Source organism: Peromyscus californicus, unplaced genomic scaffold (assembly GCF_007827085.1).
Source record: "Peromyscus californicus insignis strain IS unplaced genomic scaffold, ASM782708v3 Scaffold_2__1_contigs__length_46816999, whole genome shotgun sequence".
Lineage (NCBI taxonomy): Eukaryota > Metazoa > Chordata > Mammalia > Rodentia > Cricetidae > Peromyscus > Peromyscus californicus.
The window spans coordinates 11,973,888-11,996,356 of record NW_026294540.1 but is presented as its reverse complement, the minus strand read 5'-3'; the positions used below and the strand labels follow the sequence as shown (position 1 = coordinate 11,996,356).

General features: G+C 47.5%; 3 protein-coding genes across 9 annotated transcripts in view; 2 read left to right on the top strand and 1 right to left on the bottom strand.

Annotated features, from left to right (window-relative positions):
* Positions 1–11,404, top strand: part of Mapkapk5 (MAPK activated protein kinase 5) — a 28,206-nt gene extending 16,802 nt beyond the window's left edge. For 2 of the 6 annotated variants that reach the window (XM_052755264.1, XM_052755259.1), the window contains 7 exons: positions 1,798–1,878; positions 3,971–4,158; positions 6,381–6,501; positions 7,507–7,637; positions 7,870–7,991; positions 8,977–9,081; positions 11,217–11,404. In XM_052755264.1, coding sequence (XP_052611224.1) covers positions 1,798–1,878; positions 3,971–4,158; positions 6,381–6,501; positions 7,507–7,637; positions 7,870–7,991; positions 8,977–9,081; positions 11,217–11,311 — 843 coding nt within the window. In that variant the 3' untranslated portion in view covers positions 11,312–11,404. Of the gene's footprint in view, positions 1–1,797; positions 1,879–3,970; positions 4,159–6,380; positions 6,502–7,506; positions 7,638–7,869; positions 7,992–8,976; positions 9,082–11,210 lie in introns of all 6 variants that reach the window. The other 4 variants (XM_052755258.1, XM_052755263.1, XM_052755260.1 and 1 more) reach the window with 3 other exon arrangements.
* The window catches only part of Tmem116 (transmembrane protein 116), a 98,244-nt gene that overhangs the window by 16,349 nt on the left and 59,426 nt on the right, over positions 1–22,469 (bottom strand). Inside the window, exon 11 of one of the 2 annotated variants that reach the window (XM_052755257.1) lies at positions 6,420–6,528. The exons of the other annotated variant lie outside the window; for it this stretch is intronic. Within the exon in view, the coding sequence (XP_052611217.1) occupies positions 6,517–6,528 (12 nt within the window). The 3' untranslated portion in view covers positions 6,420–6,516. Of the gene's footprint in view, positions 1–6,419; positions 6,529–22,469 lie in introns of those variants that run through there. 2 annotated transcript variants of the gene reach the window in all.
* LOC128120972 (disintegrin and metalloproteinase domain-containing protein 1a-like) lies at positions 12,110–17,942 on the top strand. Its single transcript, XM_052755251.1, has one exon. It carries the CDS (start codon positions 15,274–15,276, stop codon positions 17,653–17,655), a length of 2,382 nt encoding a protein of 793 aa, XP_052611211.1. The 5' UTR covers positions 12,110–15,273; the 3' UTR covers positions 17,656–17,942.

Sequence of the window (22,469 nt, the reverse complement as noted above, 5' to 3'; positions counted from 1 at the left end):
AAGGTGTGCACTACCATGCTCTGCTAATTCATTTTATTTGAAAAAAATTAGATTTATTTTATATATTGAGTGTTTTGGTTGAATATATGTATATACCTGGTACCCTGGAGAGCCAGAAGAGGGAATAAAATCCCTAGAACTGGAATTAGATAGTTGTGAGCCACTATGTAGGTGCTGATTATTGAACCCTGGTCCTTTGCAAAGAACGAGTGTTCTCAAGCATCTAGCCATCTCTCCAGCCCCACTTTGACTTATTCTTGTGTAAAAACTGGGCTGGCCAGAGGTGAGCCTGAGTCCACTCCTGAGGGCTGGAGAGAAGACTCGGCAGGTAAGAGTGCGTATTCCTGTTGCATAGGACTGGAGTTCAGTTCCCAACACCCGATGATCCAGTGTCTTCCCTCCAGCTCCAGAGGATCTGATGCCCTCTTCTGGCTTCCGAGGACACCCACACACATTTGTGCATACACAGACATAACTCAAAAGGAATTTTAGAACACAGAGTGAGATTCTGATGTGGGCCTTTCTAAAGAGACTCTGAGTCTGTTAGATGATCTGTAGGTTTTGCAGAGAGCCCTGAAAGCATCTTGTGAAAATGCCTAAGGAGATGGTGCCTGAGGTCTCAGACTGGGCATCTGCCAGCAGCAGCGTGAGTGTTGTAGCAGATGTGGCACCGGTGTCTTCAGGTCTGGTGATAAAGCAGACTGGCACAGGGCCTCAGACCGCTGTCCTGTGCACTGGCCTAACCAACAGTTTGGCCAGAATGACAGTCCCATGGGTGGCAATAGCCACCTTCCTGGGAGCATTTGTCTTCAAGATCCATGTGACTCTTACAGTCTCTGAAGTCCATCTTGCTGGTGTGGATCTGATTTTGCATAGGCGTAAGAGCGTTTCCAGGGACAGGCCAGTGGTCACAGACTCACTAATGGTCGGAAAGAAGAGACAAATCTCCTCTTTGGAGATAAAGATAAAAGGACTTGACCCTCATGTGCTCGGTCCAGCTGGACACATCCTTAGCTGACTGATAAATTACTAGCTGTAAGGAGGAAGCTTGAAAGTATTTTGGTTTTGAGACAGAGTCTTACTATGTAGACTAGGCTATGCTTGGGATTAAAGGTGTGTGCTAACATGCCTGGCTAAAAGCCTGATATTGATGTTTTTTGAGGGGTTTTTTGTTTGGGGCTGGGGGTTGAGACAGAGACAGGATTTCTTTGTGTAGCCCTAACTGTCATTGAATTCAGAAATCTACCTGCCTCTGCCTTCCAAGTGCTGGGATTAAAGGCATTTCAGGGGCTGAAGAGATGGCTCACTGGTTAAGAGCACTGGCTGCTGCTCATCCAGAGGTTTTGAGTTCAATTCCCAGCACCCACATGGTGGCTCACAACCATCTGTAACTGTAGTCACGGGATCTGACAGCCATTTCTGGCCTCCAAGAGCACTGTGGTGCAGAGACACACATGTAGGTAGAACATCCTTCCACATAAAAATAAAAGATGTTATTTTTTTTTTTTAGGTTTGTTTATTTTATGTATATGAGTGCTCTGTCTGCATGTATGACTTTATGCCAGAAGAGGGCATTAGAGATGGTTGTGAGCCACCATGTGGTTGCTGGGAATTGAACTCAGGACCTCTGGAAGAGCAGCCGGTGCTCTTAACCACTGACCCATCTCTCCAGCCCTGATGTTACTTTTGGATTGTTGATTGTCGCTTCATCTTTCACCTTGTGGTCAGTCCCCAGCTGTGGGACATTGGTGGTGTGATTTCCAACAAGTTGTCTCATTTGGTCTGACTCTTTGCTAGGTACTGGAAGCACAGAGAAGGCACCAGAAGGAGAAGTCTGGCATCATACCTACCTCGCCAACGCCCTACACTTACAACAAGGTGAGGGAGGAGGAGGTGGTCAGCCCCTTCCCACTGTGGACTCGGTGACTCTGTGAGATGGTGGGGTGCCGCAGCAGCTGCAGTACCGGAGGGACCCAAGTGGGACCCAAGTTTCTCATCTGCTGAGATAGATGAAGTAAGGTCTTACTTGTTTAGAGCCTGCAGCAGGGGCCATCGTCACCGTACAGTCCCCTGACAACACAGAAGTGGCCTGGTTAGCTTTCATTTTACAAGTGAAGGCCGTTTTTGAAAAACTGGTACTGGAGCACTCTGGCCATTGATGGTGCCATTCCTGGTGCTTCATAAAATGCCAGTTTGAGAAAGATAAAAGGAGGTCCATTTAAACAGAACTGCCTAATTTGAACAGTGTCTTCTGTGCAGAGCAATTGCTTGGTTACTTGGTGCTGTCTGTATCTATAGCCACACACCAGACATGGCTCTGTGGACCTCATGAGGCCAGCACCGCTGAAAATGGGTCCTAGAGTTGCTGAGTAGATTTTAAAAAGTGCTTTTTTGAGCACTTGAAACTAGCTACAGGTGATGGGAGCCTAGGATAACTGCTGTGGATCCCCACACTCACAATGTGTGGCTTCATTTAGGCCACTAAGCTGCGCTCTTGACAGGAGCTTTCAGAAGGATTTGTGGAGTTGGCAGGTACTAGCCAGGAAATGGCAGGTTCAGTGAGATACCCCTTCCCAAGGGAATAATGCCAAAAATGATAGAGGACACCAGGCCAGCCTGTGGCTTCACTGCAGAGTGCATAGCGTGTGCATCCCCACAACTGTGCACAAGCATACATACACAGAGGTCAGCAGAGCACTTGTGCTCAGTGCTCACTGGTGGATCCCTTGACCTCCTGGACATTGGGCCTGAAGGAGCTTGCATGTGTGCCTCCTGCGGGACAGGTGACTGCAGACCCAGAGCACTGAGCCAGTACAGAGTGCTGACGGTCCCCACACTGACCCTGTGCAGCCTCCCACCCAAGGCTGCTCACGAGAGCTACTGTAGAGAGAAATGTGGCCCTAGGGTTGTTACAACCTTCATATCTTTGAAGACTGAGTAGTGAGGAATTCAAGGAAATGTGAAACATGCCTTCAGATCTCATACCTGACTACTCAGGAGGGTTAAGAGAGAAACTTCTTTTTTTTTTTTTTTTTTTAAAGATTTATTTATTTATTATGTATACAGTGTTCTGCCTGCACACCAGAAGAGGGCACCAGATCTCACATATGGTTGCTGGGAATTGAACTCAGGACCTCTGGAGGAGCAGCCAGTGCTCTTAACCTCTGAGCCATCTCTCCAGCCCCCAGAGAGAAACTTCTTATTTGGGGCTTTTACCTGGAGAATTTTCTCTGCTCTTTCATTACTTACAATTACTGACAGTGTTCTCTTCATTTGTAATTTATTCTCTTCATTTGTAATCTATATAGGTGTTTTTTTTTTAAAGATTTATTTATTTATTATGTATACAGCGTGTATGACTGCAGGCCAGAAGAGGGCACCAGATCTCATTACAGATGGTTGTGAGCCACCATGTGGTTGCTGGGAATTGAACTCAGGACCTCTGGAAGAGCAGTCAATGCTCTTAACCACTGAGCCATCTCTCCAGCCCGTTTTTTTTTTTTGTTTGTTTGTTTTTTTTTTAAACAATTCAAATAGAAGTTTTTAACGAGAATAGAGTAGGATACAGTTGTCATGTGACCAACAGCAAATGCTTTTAGACCTCCAAATTTTGTTACACTGCTTTGGCCTTTTCAAAATGGCTCATTCCATTTAGCGCCAGCGTGCACATGCCTTAGCTGCTGTGGTCAGCACTCTTCTCCACCATCCAGAAAGACACAGCACGTGGTCCTGTGCAAGCTGGCTTTTAGCTTTCTGCTTCCTTGCTCCAGGCTGGCTGATGTGCATGTGATAGATACATGCAGTGTTGGTGGCTCTCAGAGACAGGAAGAGAACACTGAGTCTTCTGAGATGTCCTCAGCTGCCACTGCCCTTGGTGACAGCAGCTCGTATGTGTTGGTGCTGCACACACCTGGACTGTAGTTGGAGGCTCTTCTCTGATCGGAGTGGTTATTTTCTATTTTGCTTTCAGAGCTGTGACTTGTGGTCCCTAGGGGTGATCATCTATGTGATGCTGTGTGGATATCCTCCTTTTTACTCCAAACACCACAGTCGGACTATCCCAAAGGATATGCGGAGAAAGATCATGACAGGAAGTTTCGAGTTTCCAGAAGAAGAATGGAGCCAGATCTCAGAGATGGCCAAAGATGTTGTGAGGAAGTGAGTGCCTGGGCTGCTGAAAGGGTGCTTAGGGAGTCCTGAGTGGGATGCAGGGTAAAGAGAAGTCCTTCGTTGCCTGTTTCACTGTCTGTACACAGCTTGGGTAAAGAGTTCTTTCAGTGGGCAGTGGTGGCACACACCTTTAATCCCAGCACTCGGGAGGCAGACTCAGGCGGATCTCTGTGAGTTCAAGACCAACCTGATCTACAGATCGAGTTCTAGGACAGGCTCCAAAGCTACACAGAGAAACCCTGTCTCAGAAAACAAACAAACGAATCAGGGCTGGAGAGATGGCTTAGTGTTAAGAGCACTGGCTGCTCCTGCAGAGCTAGATTCTCAGCACCCACATGGAGGCTCACAACTGCCTGTAACTGCAGTTCCATAGGGCTTAGTGTTCTTTTCTGGCCTACTCTGGCACTGCACACATGACATGTGTGCACGGATAACATGCAGGCAGACACTCGAGTATAACATAAAAATATAAGAAAGAATTAGACGGAGGCTGGAGAGATGGCTCAGCAGTTAAGAATATGGCTGCTCTTTCAGAGGTCCTGAGTTCAATTCCCAGCAACCACATGGTTGCTCACAACCATCTCTTCTGGCCTGCAGGCAGAACATTGTATACATAATAAATAAATCTATCTTAAAAAAAAAAAAGAATTACGTGGGCAGTGGTGGCTCATGCCTTTAATCCCAGCAATTGGGAGGCAGAGCCAGGTGGATCTCTGTGAGTTTGAGGCCAGCCTGGGCTACAGAGTGAGATCCAGGCCTGCCAGGACTGTTATATAGAGAAACCCTGTCTCGAAAAACCAAAAAAAAAAAAAAAAAAGGGACAGTGACTGTCCATAAGGAGGAGCTGACACAGACCTGTCAGGAGAGCTGAACTTGAGATGTAGTTCCTCCAGTCCAGCTGTGCCTGCTTGATGAGTTCCTTCATGGGTTAGGAGGAAGGGAAGCGTGAAAGGGGACATGCTTGGGGACTGTCCTACTGACAGCAGTTCCTTTTAAAAGTGAGCTTGTGCCAGGCATGCTGATCCCTGCATGTAAGACCAACACTTGGAAGGCTGAGGCAGGAGAATCATGAATTCAGTGCCAACCTGGACTACATAGACCCTGTATCAAAAGAAAAAGTTTAAAAAGTGAGGTGGTGGTTTAGGGAGTCTGCTGTACAGGGAGACTAGTTCCTAAAATGTATAAAGGACTTCCTGTGATGGTGAGGGCAGGGTTTGAATTCCTATCCATCTTCTGTTCTCTGCTTCTCTGTTGTACGCCCAACTCTGTAATAAATCTTGGTGACACTCTGCTTCTTGTGTGTGGAGGTGTGCATGCATGTAGCGGTCAGAGGTCAATCTTTAGTGTCATTTTTCAGACCTTCTTCCATAGTTTTGATGAGGGATGTAGGCTTGTCCTGACTCAGACATTGGGATGAGGGGCTATGTAGTTAGAAGAGGTGGTGTTGCAGAGAGCCCAGGAGTATGCGGAGGTAAGTTAAGTGTTACATTAGCCTGAATGGCTGTGAGGTCATGAAGTATGACCAAATGCAGAGAGAGATTGTTGACTTAAGAGAAGGTGCCGCATGACGACGGTCTGTCATAGTTGTTGACCTACCTCTGAACAAAGAAAGGTTCAGGTCCTACCATAGAATGGGATCTCCTTTTATCTTGGATAACAGCCTGTTGTTTCAAAACTGCATGGCCTTCAGCTAATTTACAGCCACTATTAACCAAAAGTAGTTGAAGCATTGTCCTAGAAACCTCAGTGTGGGATTAAATACAGCAGGTCCTATAGGCATGTTGGTCTGTCTACTGAATCTTGTGATGTGGTCCTGAAGTTTGGTTTTTGTTTGTCTTTTTTTTTTTTTTTTTCTTTTCTCCTTTTTGAGACAGAGTTTCTTTGTATAGCCCTGGCTGTCCTGGAACTTGCTTTGTTCCAGGCTGGCCTTGAACTCAGAGATCCACTTGCCTCTGCTTCCTGAGTGGTGAGATTAAAGACATATACCATCACACCCAGCTTTGAAGTATCTTTGAATAAAACTTCTGGTGCCCCTTTCACTCTGGTGCCCAGGAGACTTCATAGTGTACCCACAAGTAGATGGGACTGGCTCCCCGTCCTGCCTTGCTGCTCCAAGCCCCAGGCCTGTAGGAGCTGGTAGAATCAAACTTCCTTCGTTTCTTCTGGGGACATCTCTGCATGTTGTGTCTGTTGGTGTGTTTTCTCTCTAGGCTCCTGAAGGTCAAACCAGAGGAAAGACTCACCATTGAGGGAGTGCTGGACCATCCCTGGCTCAACTCGACGGAGGCTCTGGATAATGTGCTGCCCTCTGCTCAGCTGATGATGGATAAGGTTCTGAGTGATGGCTTATTTGGGTGTCTGAAAAGACAGTGTGAGAAAGGAAGTTGGGCCGACTGAATATAGGGCTTGAAGGGAAACAGTCAAGCTTGTTTTCTCCTGTCTCCAAGGACTACCTTTTACACTTGCAGTGTGGGTTTGGTGGCACAGAGCACATATGGTCCCTTCCCCCAAGGGGTTTAAGTTAGGCTGGTTGGGAAGGCAAACAAACAGATGTATTTTAGAAACCAGATATTGAGTGCTGTGGGAATTCAGAAGTGAACATCTCTGAGGGTGTGTGCCACCCAGGAAGAAGGCAGAGAGCCTCACACTTTACTTACTGGCTGCCTTCTATCTTGAGGAACATGAAGATTTATTGTTTTATTATCTGTGTGCCATTATGTGCATTCAGGTGCTTCTGGAAGCCAGAAGAGGGCGTACTTGAGCTGGACCTATAGGTTGTTGTGAGCTTTCTGTTGTGAGTGCTGGGAACTGAAATGGGTCCTTTGTAGGAACAGTGTGTACTTACAACTGCTGGGCCATCTCTCTAGCACCGTTAGTAATTCTTACTCAAGAAGGCTAGCTGGTAGGTGGCTTAGGTGTGGTCTGCTGGCCCCTCTGGGCCTCACTGATCCAGGGGGAGAATCCTCTGCCTGAAAATTGGTATGCCATCAACATACTTTATGGACTCCTTTGTCTTGGATTGGCTTTTTAGTGTCGAGTAACAAATGTGGAAGGAAAAAGCTGGCAGAGCCAGGCACAGTGGTACACCACTCCCAGTGCTCACTAGGGAGCTTGGGTTGGCAGATTACACGAATCCTAGAGTTCAGGATGAGCATGGGCAACATAGCCAAAAGTGGTCAACAGCCAGAATGCCGGGGAACCGATGATAGTGTTTACGTGCAGGCAGTGGTCGCGGGGATCCAGAAGGCCGGGGGAACCGATGATAGTGTTTACATGCAGGCAGTGGTCGCGGGGATCCAGCAGGCCAGGGGAACTGATGATAGTGTTTACGTGCAGGCAGTGGTCGCGGGGATCCAGCAGGCTCATGCCGAGCAGCTGGCCAACATGAGGATCCAGGACCTCAAGGTTAGCCTCAAACCCCTACACTCCGTGAACAACCCCATCCTGAGAAAGAGGAAGTTACTTGGGTAAGTGAGCTTATTTCTTTGATCTTCAGAGTAGGCATGGTTGAGTGGTGAGTGCTGGGAATTCAGCCAGGGGTCTGCCCTCTTTCTGCAGAGGGTAGATAGTATGAAGTTTTTAAGTGGCCTCAGAAGGTGGACACACTCTAGTTACTTTTTCTGAACGTTCTGGTATCTTGCATTTGGAGCTGGGTTCTGAGGTCTTACCTTGCTATTATCTTTCCCCACGCTTGTAAAGCACCAAGCCAAAGGATGGTATTTATATACACGACCATGAGAATGGAGCTGAGGATTCAAATGTTGCCTTGGAAAAGCTTCGAGATGTCATTGCCCAGTGTATCCTCCCCCAGGCTGGTAAAGGTCATGCCACTTACTAATGTTCTGCGCGCATGTGTGTGTGTGTGTGTGTGTGTGTGTGTGTGTGTGTATGTGTGTGTGTGCACATGGGTGTGCATGTGACAGGAGCAGATAATTTGTGATGGTCTCTTTGTCTCTTGCACTAAGTACAGTATATGAGGGAGTCCACATCCACTAGGAAGTATAGACAGTGCCAAGTGCAGACACATGGTAAGTTTGTGTCTTTGGTTTTCTGTGAAGTTCTCAGTTCAAGCTATCTGCCAGTACCAGGTATGGCATGTGATTTGTGTTGTCCGAGTTTTGCAATGAAGGCACAAAGTAGCGGGTGAAGAATGGAAATGTGGACAAGGTCTAGGTATTGGTTAGAGGCCATCAACACCATTTCTAGGACCCTCACAGTGCAGCACCGTGCATCTGTGATAAGGACGCTGCACAAGCTCACAGCTGGCCCTGCTGCAGCCTCCAGCCCTGGGCTTCACTGCCTTTACAGGACGTAGCCCCATCCCAAGAGCCTCCCTGTTCAGATGGCGGGGATGTGAGCCGCTGTTCTCAGCTAATGAATGAAGCTTCATATTAGGTGGGATCAGAAAAAGATAGATTAACGTGTCTTCCTAAATCCTTTGCCATTTAAGAGCACTCTGGGAACATGCCTGGGGATGAGTATAGGAAGAGAGTAGCACACACAGCCTTGCTCTTCCTCTCTCTTGGCTAGGTGTTTTTGTTCAGAGACATTCTCACATTTCTCTGACTCCCAGCACTCAGCCTTGGGCTTGTCAGAGCACACGGGTGAAGATCCAAACTTAGAAGAGCTCAGTGACCAGAGGGTCACCTGGGGCACCAGGATCCACAGGAAGCCAGTGTCTAGCAAATCATGCGTGTTGTGTCATACTTTTCTCAACTCGTTGGTCATCACGTCCTTCCATTTCTGACGCTAAAATCCCGTGATGCTACATAAAAATGGAAACTTCCTCTCCTTTCTTGCCCATAGGAGAGAATGAAGATGAGAGACTGAATGAAGTAATGCAGGAAGCCTGGAAGTACAACCGGGAGTGCAAGCTCCTGAGGGACGCTCTGCAGAGCTTCAGCTGGAATGGTAAGATGCAGCAGCTCCTGTCCCTTAGACACAGATGGGCTCTTTGAGGCCAGAGCCAGGTGAGGATGGTGTGTAAAGAGAAGGGGCTCCGGGGGCAGGCCCCGCTTTACCTGCCCAGGCGTGCCAGGCCCCCTTTACCTGCCCAGGCGTGCCAGGCCCCGCTTTACCTGCCCAGGCGTGCCAGGCCCCCTTTACCTGCCCAGGCGTGTCTGCTGTCTGCTCCTTGCACCTGTTTTCTAGAGAATGCATTGTGGGTTACAGAATGAACACTGGAGAGCTCTGTCAAATATTTCAAAGACAAAACAAAACCAGATTCATGCCCCACATTCCTGGGCTGTTGACCAGGTGATCAAGGAACAACACTATGCAGTCGGAGAGTACCAGAAAGTTTTCCAGAACCATCTGTTAAGCTCAGAGTCATTTGACTGAGAAGGGTTCCCAGATCTGCCACTGGGCAAACTTCTTCCCCAGGAGAACAAGGTGGAGCGGAACCTCTTCCCTGCTCTGCTCTCCGCAGCCTGGGATGGCAATTTATCTCCAGCTGACTGTATCAGACCCGCTCCAGTGTCTAGGGAACAGAGGGGGCGTGCTTTGACTCTGTCCCCTTATGTTTCCTGAATGGGCCTGGCCACCCCACACCTGAACAGTCACTTCATAGGGGATTTGTTTTAAAACGTGAACTGTGTGATGGGTCTGTACAGAGTGTGTACTTTGAGTGTTCAGAGTGCGAACACTGCTGTGTATCCACACCTCCATCACAGTAGAAATGTAGTCGTCTCCATCCAGCCCTCCACTCAAAGGCCGTTCCAACCCTGACTCTTAGTTCTGTAGTCTGCAGGGGGTTTGTTTTTTTGATTTTATGTGTGTGTGTGTGTTTGCATGTATGTCTGTGTTAGCACATGTGTGCTAGTGTCTGCACAGGTCACAAGGGGAGGTCAGTGTCCCTGGAGCTCCAGTTACAGGTGATTGTGAGCCACCATGTGGTGCTGGAAACAACCCAGGTCCTCTGCAAGAACAGCAAGTGCTCTTAACCACTGAGCCAGTCCTCCTGACCCAAGTTCTGTATTCTGTATAAACAAAACCAGATAGGTCTGTGTTCTTTTGTCTCTGGCTTCTTTTAGTCAGTATTGTATTTGTGAGTTCCATCTACGTTCTCATGATATACTACTGTCCACTCACCACTGAGTGGACATTTAGTTTGTTTTGATAAACAAGGAAAGGGCTGTTGGGAACACTTTTCTGTGTCCTGATGAACAGCTTGTGAAATAGTTTCTTACCTCCTAGGCTTGGATTAACTAGTTCTGAGCAGGCACGGTCCATGTTTTGAAAGCAGTTGAATGGGTTCAGGAATGCTCACTGAGGTGCTCTGAGGCTCTGAGCATCTGCAGATGCACCAGCTTGGCTGCTGCTTCTTCAGACTGTGCGGATTCTGTAGTGTCACTGACTACGGGGTGCATTTGGTTGGCATCAGCCTGGTGACCGTGCTTACCATGATTAGATGCCTACTGACCACTTCGGTTTCCTTGTCTTTCTACCCAGTTGTAACTTTCTTATATACATTTAGGGGGGGGTTTTGTTTGTTTTTTTCTTTCTTTCTTTCTTTCTTTTTTTTTTTTTTTTGGTTTTTCGAGACAGGGTTTCTCTGTGTAGCTTTGCGCCTTTCCTGGAACTCACTTGGTAGACCAGGCTGGCCTCAAACTCACAGAGATCCGCCTGGCTCTGCCTCCCGAGTGCTGGGATTAAAGGCGGGCGCCACTGCCGCCTGGCTGTTTTGTTTTTTCAAGACAGGGTTTCTCTGTGTAGCTCTGGCTGTCCTGGATCTCACTCTGTAGACCAGGTTGGCTTCGAACTCACAGAGATTGGCCTACCTCTGCCTCCCAAGTGCTGGGATTAAAGGTGTACGCCACCATGCCCAGGCTGGCTTCTAGGAGTTTTTATGTACTTGGGTCTGAGTGCCTTGTCGGTTGTACCAGTGATCTCTGGTTTTGTGGCTTGTGAAACTACTCAGTCGCTGCTTGAAAATGGAGGATCTGAACTGCTTCTGGACAGTGGGCCAATTCTGGCTGGTGAAGTATGCTGCTGCCTCTGGCCATGTGAAGAGTTGGAAACTGACCTCGTTCTCTCTTGAGTTCCAGGTCGTGGATTCACAGATAAAGTAGACCGACTGAAGCTGGCAGAGGTTGTGAAGCAAGTGATCGAAGAGCAGACCGGTCCCCATGAGCCCCAGTAGTAAAAGCTTCAAACTGTTTTTAACAATCGGAGAAATTAGTCCTTAATGTAAAAAGTAATTTTTATGTAAATTAATAAATCATAATTTCATTTCCTCGTTGCTTAATGTTGCTATATAGATTTAGGTTCAGAGTTTCCTAACACTTAACTGTTTTCCTTTAAAAAAAAAAAAAGAAAAGAAAAGAAAGCTCACTTCCTGTCCTTACCCACATAGGATAGTTGAGTCTTGTAAGAGGACACTGTCAAGAAAGACCAGTTTCTTTATAATGAAGTATTAACGACATTTGTTTGGGGCAGGTAAAGGAGCCCGCCCGGCTTAGTTGTTTTTCTTAAGGCTGTCCATAAGTAGTGGTTCTGCCTAGATTTACTGACCTCCTCCTGGCTGCGTGTACTTCCTTCAGTATCCTTCAATCTCAGGAAGCATAATTATGGCCCAGAAAGCATGTTTTGCTTTGTTACTGTTTTGTACATAGGCCCACCCAGCCCCTGTGGTAGTGGTAGCTTTTAGAGCTGTTTTGGGTGATTGCCTTTGCTGGCACCCAGAGGAGCTCACAGGTAGGACAAGTCCTCCATCTCAGTCATTCAGTTTTGTCTCATCCTCTTCCATCAAAATGGATTCCGCCGGGCGGTGGTGGCGCACGCCTTTAATCCCAGCACTCGGGAGGCAGAGCCAGGCGGATCTCTGTGAGTTCGAGGCCAGCCTGGGCTACCAAGTGAGTTCCAGGAAAGGCGCAAAGCTACACGGAGAAACCCTGTCTCGAAAAACCAAAAAAAAAAAAAAAAAAAAAAAATGGATTCCATGGGGTTTTGTTATTTTCTAGCTTCTGAGCGTCTTCAGTGTTCAGGAGGACGTCACTGACTAGGGCTGTGATAAAGGCAGCAGTGTCCTTGGAGACTGCAGTGGGAAGCACATCCTTGCTCCTGCATGGCTGGTGCTGTGGTGAGAAGTGGGGATACTTCCCAGGATAGCCAGATCTCGGGGTTAGGCATCAGAGACAATTTTAAGCAAAATTTCTGGCCAGAAAGATGTAGCTGAGAGTTGGCATAAGGGCATGTTGTTCTTCAGTGAACCTGTTCCAAATCATCAGGGAGACTACTTGCTCTTGAGTGTCCAAAGGCATCCAGCACACCTGTCCAGTGTTCCCGTGGAGACAGAAGTTAGTTGTTAGTCTTTTCTTTAGAGGAACATGCTGGCACACTGACTCTACTAATTATCTTAGAAATTTATCATCTGGGCGACTTCTGAAAGCTTAGGATGTTTTTCCCCCCTCAGTGTGGTGAATTGTGGACGGGACTGGAAAGAACATACATCTTGACGGTTGCTTTTGTCTGAGCATGGCTTGCCTATGTTTCAGTGGCTTCAGGCTGAATTCACCTAATGCCATAATGAAATCCATATCTATGTTTGTCCAGATGAGACACGTTGGATGTCTGTAAAAACCATAGAGATGCCCCTGTTGTCACTCAAAAGTCAGTCCGACCCTAGACAAAATTCTCCCAAACAGCAGTTCCCAAGAGACTCTGCACTAGAGCTGAGTTTCCTTTGTATATTCCTAGGCCAGTGGTAAATTATGTTTTAACATGAGTCAGTTTTGCTAGTAATACAAAATCTACACCTAGCTGGAAGTTAAACCTTTTCTTGGTAATTTATTGCCTGATATCTGTGGAAACATTACAGGAACAGCTCCTGTCAGGCAATGACAGTCTCCAGCTTGCTACATCATCCCTGACCCTGCTCAGTAAGACCATTGCTTGTCACTCAGATGGAGAATGTCTTACCACAGTTACATCTGCTCACTGGAGAGCAGTGTCTTTCTGGCTCATACACTGTGTGGCCACAGGAAAATGCCTCTCAGAAATGTATTCATTTCCTTATTTATTTTGGGTTTTTCAAGACAAGGTTTCTCTAACAGTCAAAAGCTGTCCTGGAACTCACTTTGTAGCCCAGGCTGGCCTCAAACTAACACCGATCTGCCTGCCTCTGCCTCCCGAGTGCTGGGATTAAAGGTGTGTGCCACCACCGCCCAGCAGAAATTTTTTTTTTTTTTTTTGAAACGTCATCTTAAGGCTTGCTTTGTTCTTCCGAGAATTATGCTCTTTACACATGTGAGAATGAACAACTTGAAAGAATAGAATGTATCGTTGGTGAAGAAGTCGAAAGATTTTTAATTAGCTCTTGTGTGTCAGGATGTATGTTTCAATTTGGGAACTGGAAAATTGGATATTTCATTATGATTACATATTTTTAAATTCAGAAAGAAGACTGTTCTTCCATTACTGATCCTTGGTTCACCTCGTGACTTGCCCTTTCTTGTGTTTGGTAGCTCTCACACAGGGAAGCAGTGGAGTACTTGGATCATGGCCAGAACAGGTACTCGGAAGAGGTTCTGAGTCACATAGGCAGTGCAGCCGAGGACCCACTCACTTTCCTGTCAGTTCTCAAGTCAGCGCGAGCAGTGAGTGTGCCTTTTCTTGCCGGATCCTGAGGCCATCTGATAGGAGCTAGGCATCGCTGAGGGCAGGCATCGCGATGGGTTACTCTTGATATCTAAGATGGTGCCTTTTTTTTTTTTTTGAGACAAGGTCTTGGTTTGTATCCCTGGCTAGCTCAGAACTCATTCGGAGAGCACGCTGGCCTTGAACTTGTGATCTTCCTGTCTCTGCCTCCTAAGTGTTGAGATTCAGGGGTCGACCACCTCCTGAAACAAGCAGGGTATTTCTCCATTTTCACGTGTTACATGTAGTTATACCCTGTATGTTATAAATATTTGACTTACAGTTTTCAATGACTTTTAGGCCATGGACAAGATGTCGTTTTCTCTTCACCTTAGAATATGCAGGGGAGTGAAGACATGGGGGAAGGGATGTGTACACACACGCACACTTCTGTATCCTTTTTTTTTCCCTTTGGTTTTTCAAGACAGGGTTTCTCTGTAGTTTTGCGCCTTTCCTGGAACTCACTTTGTAGACCAGGCCGGCCTCGAACTCACAGAGATCCGCCTGCCTCTGCCTCCCGAGTGCTGGGATTAAAGGCATGCGCCACCACCGCCCGGCGTTCTGTATCCTTCTAAATGCATAGTGTTAAATACACCAAGAACATTATCGTGAAACTCAAGCATGGCATTTACACAGACAATACAAGCCCCCGTAGTCAGAGACCAGTGTGGAATTGAAGGGTTTTTCCAGATTGCCTTTTCATTTTGCTCACTGTTGAAAAGAGAGTCACCGTCTGTTTACCCCTTTTCTTTTTGTGATGAGGCCATTGGGAGGATTAACTTAGATTCCAGGCTCTAATATATTTCTGTGGTTAAAAAAAAAGATCATTGAACACATATGCCTTAGAAGCAGTCCCTCGAGGAGGGTCAGGTTTGAAGCAGATATAAAATGTCAAAATTCACTGGGTACACACAAAGGACAAGGAAAGTAGAACATCCGAATACTGTTGGCCTGAATCAAAGGAATAGAGCACTCACGGATAAATGAAAGAGAACTAACCATCAGTGAGCATGACCACTGTAAGGATGAGGAAGGGCAGGACAACAGAGAACTCTTCATTGTTCAGAGAACCCCGAGACACTCTGACCCCTCCCCCGCAGCCCTGCCAGAATGTTGGGCCTGAATGAACAGGTTAACAGATGTCCTATCCACAGTCTGGGGAGGATGAAAGGTGATCTGACTTACAGAACTGGCTGAGCCATTGCAGACTGCAGGGCTCACCTCAATGAACGTCAAAGGAACGTAAGCAACACTGAAGCTCTTCCCCTTGAAAGGAGTCCCTATGCTGTATATAACCACTGAGGCCCAGGAGAAGAACAGAGAGAGGCAGCCGAAGGCTGTAGGAATCAAGATGGACAGCACCCCATAAGGGACAAGCACAGATCAGAGTCAGGGAAAGACCTGCCTATCGGGGAGGTCTGCCACCGATGGACAGAGATCCTACATTACCAACGGTTTCTTGGGGCCATGTCAGCGGCAGCATCAGTGCGAGGGATTGCCTCCATTCTGTCTTCTCTGCAGATAACGCAAGTGCCCTTAAAGGAAGCTAAGATAACACCTCACATCTGGGCTGCCCAGCAGTTGACCTTGGGGCTGAGACTAGTGCCAGGGCACCCATCTGTCAGAGTAGGGATCTTGGTGCTACTAATTTTTCTCCCAAGTTCATTCTGTGACACAGGACCTGTATATTACTCTTCCTATGAGACGGTCATCCCCAAGAGATTGCCAGTCCAGGGGAGTGAAGTTCCCGGAGGGAGGGCGTCCTACATGCTGCTGATGCAGGGCCAGCAGCAGCTGCTTCACCTGAAGGTAAAGGGAGACCACTCCGTGAATATCTTCCCAGTCTACAGTTACCACAATGGCCTCCTGGGGCAAGAGATGCCGCTCCTCTCACAGGACTGCCACTATGAAGGCTACATGGAAGGGGTGCCGGGCTCCTTTGTTTCCGTCAACATCTGTTCAGGCCTCAGGGGCGTCCTGATTAAGGAGGAAACCTCCTACAGCATCGAGCCCGTGCTCTCTTCCAAAGGGTTCGAACACATCCTGTACACCGTGGCACATCAGCCTCAGGTCTCCTGCAGTGTCACTCCCCAAGACAGCCCAGGGGACACCAGGCAGCAGCGCGGGAGCAGGAAGAAGCCCGATGACCTGCAGGAGCTGTCTGACTTGTGGTCACACACCAAGTATGTGGAGATGTTTGCTGTGGTCAACCACCAGCGGTTCCAGATGTGGGGCAGCAACGTCAACAAGACGGTCCAGGCAGTAGTGGACATCATTGCTCTGGCCAACAGCTTCACTAGGGGACTAAACACAGAGGTGGTGTTAGTGGGCATGGAAATCTGGACAGAGGGGGACCCGATAGAGGTCCCGGTGGACCTGCAGGCTACACTGAGGAATTTCAACCGCTGGAGACAGGAGAAGCTCGTGGACCGGGCCAGGCACGATGTCGCACACTTGATCGTCGGGCATCACCCAGGACAGAATGAGGGCCAGGCGTTTCTCGACGGTGCCTGTTCAGACGTGTTTGCAGCAGCTGTGGAAGCCTTCCATCATGAAGATGTCCTGCTGTTTGCAGCGCTCATGGCCCATGAGCTGGGACACAACCTGGGTATCCATCACGACCACCCGGCCTGCGGCTGTGACCCTAAGCACTTCTGTCTCATGCACGAGAATATCACCAAGGACAGTGGCTTCAGCAACTGCAGCTCTGACGACTTCTACCGTTTCCTCCATGACCACAGAGGGGCCTGTCTGCTTGACAAGCCTTGGCGCCAAAGCCGCAAGCAGAGAGCTGCCCGTTGTGGAAACGGTGTGGTGGAGGAGCCCGAGGAGTGTGACTGTGGTTCTGCTTGTGACCATCACCCATGCTGTGAGGCAACATGTACACTGAAGGACGGTGCACAGTGTAGTGATGGACTCTGCTGCTACAAATGTAACTTCAGAAAGAAAGGGGTCTTGTGTCGTCCTGTTGAGGATGTGTGTGACCTGCCTGAGTACTGTGACGGCAGTTCTCACGAATGCCCTGCAGACAGCTACAAACAGGATGGCACACTGTGTGATAGGATTTATTACTGCTCTGAGGGTTGGTGTAAGAACCCTGATAAGCAGTGCACAAAGATATATGGGTATCCTGCAAGATCAGCCCCCGACGACTGTTACATTTTAATGAACACCAAGGGGAACCGCTTTGGAAACTGTGGCTATCACACCGAGGCTAACTTAGGGTACGAAACATGTTCCGATGAGGATGTATTTTGTGGGAAACTAGTATGTACAGATGTTAGTTACTTGCCTCAAGTCAAACCCCTACATACACTCCTCCAGGTTCCTTATGGAGATGACTGGTGCTGGAGCATGGATGCCTATAACACTACTGATGTCCCTGATTTTGGAGATGTGCAGGGTGGCACTTACTGTGCCCCAAACAAAGTCTGCATGGATTACTATTGCACTGATCACACGGTGCTCCAGTACGACTGTGAACCAGAGAAAATGTGTCATGGGAAAGGCGTGTGCAACAACTTCAGGCACTGTCATTGCGATGACGGTTTTGCTCCTCCTGACTGCAGCAGCCCAGGGAATGGGGGAAGTGTGGACAGTGGTCCTGTTGGGAAGCCAGATAATCGAAACTTGAGTATCTTTACATTTGGTGACCGTGGAAAGCTGAGGTCAGACGAGGATGACATAAACATGAAGGTAGTGATGCTCGTGGTCCCTATATTTCTTATCCTTTTACTGTGTGTTCTGATGCTGATCGCCTACCTCTGGTCTGAAGTACTAGAAGCGATACTAACCCCAGGGAGTTCATCGGAGTCTTCCACAGAATCCTCAGGCCAGGGAAGGAGATAACCTTCACGCTATTGAAGTTTTGAGAACTTCACATGGATTGTTGCTATTGATGATGTCTTGTGTCTGCAGGACAATTTGGACTGACTACATGGTTTTCGGGGCACGCTGCACTTGCACTATCTAGTGTAATAATGTTATCTGTACTATGGTGCTCTCCTCAGTGACAACTGCTGTTCTATCATGAATGTTTGGATGGGATCTGAATGTTCTAACTTGCCCTGTCAGCCACTGTTCATAAAATAGAGGTGATTTTAAATAAATATGAATAAGGCCTTTTCCTCCTCACATGACATCATTCCAGACTAGTCATCCTCATACTTTGGGATCTTTAGTTTTAAGGCTTTTTGGACAAGGCTAGACCTCAGGTACCCAGTAAGTACTTGGGCACAGGAAACAGCCTCAGCACAGAGCTCCTAGCAGTGCTGAGCTCATAATAGCAACATCTAATTTTTCTATTTGATTTCTCAGTTTTTCTATTGAATTTGATTATAAAAAAAGATGTATTAGCTGGGCAGTGGTGGCGCACACCTTTAATCCCAGCACTTGGGAGGCAGAGCCAGGTGGATCTCTGTGAGTTTGAGGACAGCCTGGTCTACAGAGTGAGTTCCAGAACACCAAGGCTACACAGAGAAACCCTGTCTTGAAAAAGAAAAAAAAAAAAAAGATTTATTTTTATATGTATGAATATTTGCCTGCGTATATGTATGTGCACAAGTTGTGTTCCTAGTACCCAAGGAAGCCAGAGGAGAGTGTTGGTTCCTGTGCAACTAGAATCACAGACAGTGAGCTGTCGCGTGAGTGCTAGGAGCTGACCCTGGGTCCTCTGGAAGGGCAGCTGGTTCTGAAGTTCTGTAACCACTGAGCGTCTCTCCAGCTCCAGCCTGACATCTAATGTCCTGTGGACTGACAGTCTGCCTGGACTTCAATATGGAGGTTGTTTCCTCTGGGAGACAGAGCTAGCACAAAAGTACAATTTGTTCCATATGACACAAGGTTAGACACCATGGTCACTGTTTTAATCTCCCCAGCTCCCAGGAAACAGGCAAGAGGAGCAAGTAGTGGGAACTGTACCCCCAAGTTTAACCCAACGGCCTACATTCTATGTGCTATGAGCCTTTCGCTTCAATACAGAGGAAGAACATTTGATAAGTCTGATTGCCCAGACTATACCTTCTTTCTCAAGTAGATGTTGAATTCTATCCAGAACTTCCTTCACAGTGTAATCAGTATACAAGTATCTTGAAACTGGTCACTCACTGTGAATTAAGTCAATGGTAGTCTTCTTGCCTAGCACATGCAATGCCCTAGATTCAGTCCGCAATCAAGTATGATGTCTCCTGCCTGTAATTTCAGCACTAGGAGGCTGAGGCAGGAGAACTGCCACAAATGCAAGGCCAGCTTGGACTACAGAGTAAAACACTTACAATAAAAATTTGTGGCCGGGCGGTGGTGGTGCACGCCTTTAATCCCAGCACTTGGGAGGCAGAGCCAGGTGGATCTGTAGCCTGGGCTACAGAGTGAGTTCCAGGAAAGGCGCAAAGCTACACAGAGAAACCCTGTCTCAGAAAACCAAAGAGGGGAAAATTGTAATTCATTGTGTTAGAGAACTGTAGCAAGTCTTGCTTTGTTTTGCAAGTGAAGATGCTGGTCCACAGGTAGTTAGATCTAGGTCCTAGCAGCAGTTCTCAACCTGGGGGTCAAATGACCCTTTCACATGTCAGCTACCCTGCATATCAGATATTTACATTACAATTTGTAATGGGAGAGGCCAGCTCCCACCTCTTCAAGGGTTCTTAGGAGGAGGAGAGAGGGATAAGAAATTAGATAAGAGTCACGCTGTGGTGGTGAATGCCTTTAATCCCAGCACTCAGGAGGAAGAGGCAGGCAGATCTCTGTGAGTTCAAGGCCAGCCTGGTCTACAAAGTGAGTTCCAGGTCAGGCTCCAAAGCTACACAGAGAGACCCTCTCTCAAAAAAAAAAACAAAAAGAAAAAAGAGAAAAGAAAATATTAGACAGACAGAAACAGGATAGCTTCGGGAGGACCTGGGTTAAAACCCAATGGCCCTTTTTGTCTCTTCAAAAGGGCTTTTTAAAACAATGACAAGGGGCGGGGCAAAAGACCTCCCACTTGCTAGATCAAAGCACACCACACAGCCAAGTGTAGCCCCTTCCAAACACCTGGTAACCACAGCCCATGGCCAACTCATCCTCTTATGCAGCCCTGCTGGGTAAAGCAAGCCCAGATTCTCGGACCCTGAGTAAGTTCTCACTAGGAAACCTCTGTGGGTCTCTGTCAGGATTCGGTCCTTAATTACGTCATCAGCCTTCAACGGCGGCGTCCCAGCCTAAAAAGCGGGTGGGCCCTCTGTGCGCTCTCTGTCTCCTCTCCTTTGCACTCCTTCCTCCTGTCAGCCCCCCCTCTACAAACACCTCTCTCTCTCTCTCTCTCTCTCTCTCTCTCTCTCTCTCTCCCCCTCCCCCCCCCCCCCCAATAAAGCTCTAAAAAGGTAACCTTGGCTGTGATTCTTTCAATCAGCACGCTCCTCTGCCGGCATGGCCGCTGCGGGCGGCGACCAGCCACGAGGAGCAGCACGCCAGCGTAACTAACAGTCTCCACATTGTAAAGGTAGCAAAGTTAGAGTTATGAAGTAGCAACAAAATAATTGTAAGGTTGGGGTCACCACAACATGAGGAACTGTATTAAGGGGTCACAACTTTAGGAAGGTTGAGAATCACTGCTCCAGGTACATTTTAATGCCCAAATAAAATGACAACACCTTACCAAGGTAAAAGGATTTGCCGATAGGGTGAGAGCAACACAGCTGGGAATATGGACTCAACCGGCTGTACCTTCAACAGCTCAAGCAGCAGCAGCCATTACTGGGGTGGGGATGAGTGTGGCCAGCCTAGGCTTGGCTGTGTTTAGTATGAGATACCTACTAACACACAGTGGGTGCGTACACTATGTAGTAAGGTGATGCTAGCCAGAGATGTGTATTTTGAGAGCTCTGGGGCTGGCTGACACTGCCTTGCTAGAGAAGGGATGTCTGTGTACATGTTGCTGAAACGAGGAAGATTCTGGAAAGAGGATGGAGAGTATCCAGTATGGGAGAGCATTATCCTAGGGACCACAAGAAAGTTCTGAAGAGGTTTCCTGCAGAAGCCCAGTCCATCAGCATATGCTCTCAGCTACAGATCTAGAATGTGGTGTCTCCCAAATCTTCCAGTACTGGGCAGCTCAGCATCAGCACCCATGGGCAATGAACTGGTTTCCACTTCCACCCTGTAGTCTACCTAGCAGCCAGTGTGGTTCTTAAATAGAAATTAGATCACCAATGAACTTTTAAATGCCATTGACGGATCCATAAAGAGGACTAGATTGCTTGTGTGATCTGTCATGTGCTTGTACACTCCAGCAGCATGATCTGGCTTAGGGTGAATCCTTATGACAAGCCCATTAGTGGGCTTTCTTCACGCTTTTTCTTTTTTTAGGTGTGAATGGGTGTTTTGCCTGCTTGTCTGTGCATCACATCTGCCTTATGCTTGGTGCCTACCTGCAGAGGCCAGAAGAGGGAGTTAGATCCCTTGGAATTGGGATTACAGACAGTTGTGAGTCACCCCATGGGTACTTAGAATTGAACCTGGATCCTGCAAGAGCAGCCAGTGTCCTTTCTTGTGAGCCACAAGAATATAATATAGAGATTCAGCTGTTTATTAAGGCTATACCTAGAAATTTCAAGGCATTTTTCTAGAGGAAGTCATTTATCATGGAACATTTGGTGTTATTTAGCTTTTAATATTTCAGCTGTCTTCTGCTATGAAATTCTTGTGGGCCTATATACTGCTAGACCATATTGGCAAACAGATTCTCAGATGCAGATCCACTAGGTAACTAACACCCCTTCAGGGCCTAAGAGACAAGCAGGATGTAGATGCATAGCTTTGTTTCTTGTGCAAAGGAAGCTCAGACCTCCCCTCCCCAGACAGGAAAATGGTATTCCAGAGCTATTGACTCAGAACAAAGGAGGTTTTTGCATATCCTGGCGGAGTGAAGGGTGGGGCAGGATTCCTGGCCGGAGCAGAGTTGTGTGGTGAGGAGAGGAAGAACAAGGCAGTTTTCTGTAGATGGTAGACAGAGCTGCATGGCCGGAGAGAAGAGAAAGGCAGAGATTCTGTAGATGGTAAGGCAGATAGATCTCTTGTAGAGTTTTCTCAGAGCCAGGAAAGATGGAGGTTGAAGGAACAGAGGACAAAGATGAAGTCAAAGGCATAAGGTCTTAGTTATGACTAGGGCTGTGAGGATCAGGAGAAGTAGGTACAGAGAGGAACTGAGACTCAGGACGGAACTGAAGCTGTATAGATACAATTTTGTCATAGAAGAATAAAGTAAACGGACAGAGATCTATGTACGGTGTACATAGATTCTTTTCCCTCAGATAACCCCAAGCCGGACATAGCATATTCCCCAGGACTCTGGGAGGAATCTTCTCAGGGTTGGTCCCAGGGAAAATTCCATTAGTCCTTAACCGCCAAACCATCTTTCTAGCCCTAATTCACAGCTTTTTAAATTTTTTGTTTGTTTCTTGAGATAAGGTATCATATGCAACCCTGGCTGTCCTGAAACTCACTATGTAGACCAGGCTGGCCTCAAACTACAAGAAATCCACTTGCCTCCGCCTCCCCAGTGCCAGGACTAAAGGTGTGCATCAACCTTTAGAGCTTTCTTTTGTTTTTGGAGACAGGGTCCATGTAGCCTAGACTCAATTTGAACTCACAATGGAATTGAGACTGGCCTTGAACTACTGATCCATCTC

Excerpts from the sequence above, each read along its gene's own strand:
- LOC128120972 (XM_052755251.1), top strand. The coding sequence starts at position 15,274 with ATGTCAGCGGCAGCATCAGTGCGAGGGATTGCCTCCATTCTGTCTTCT.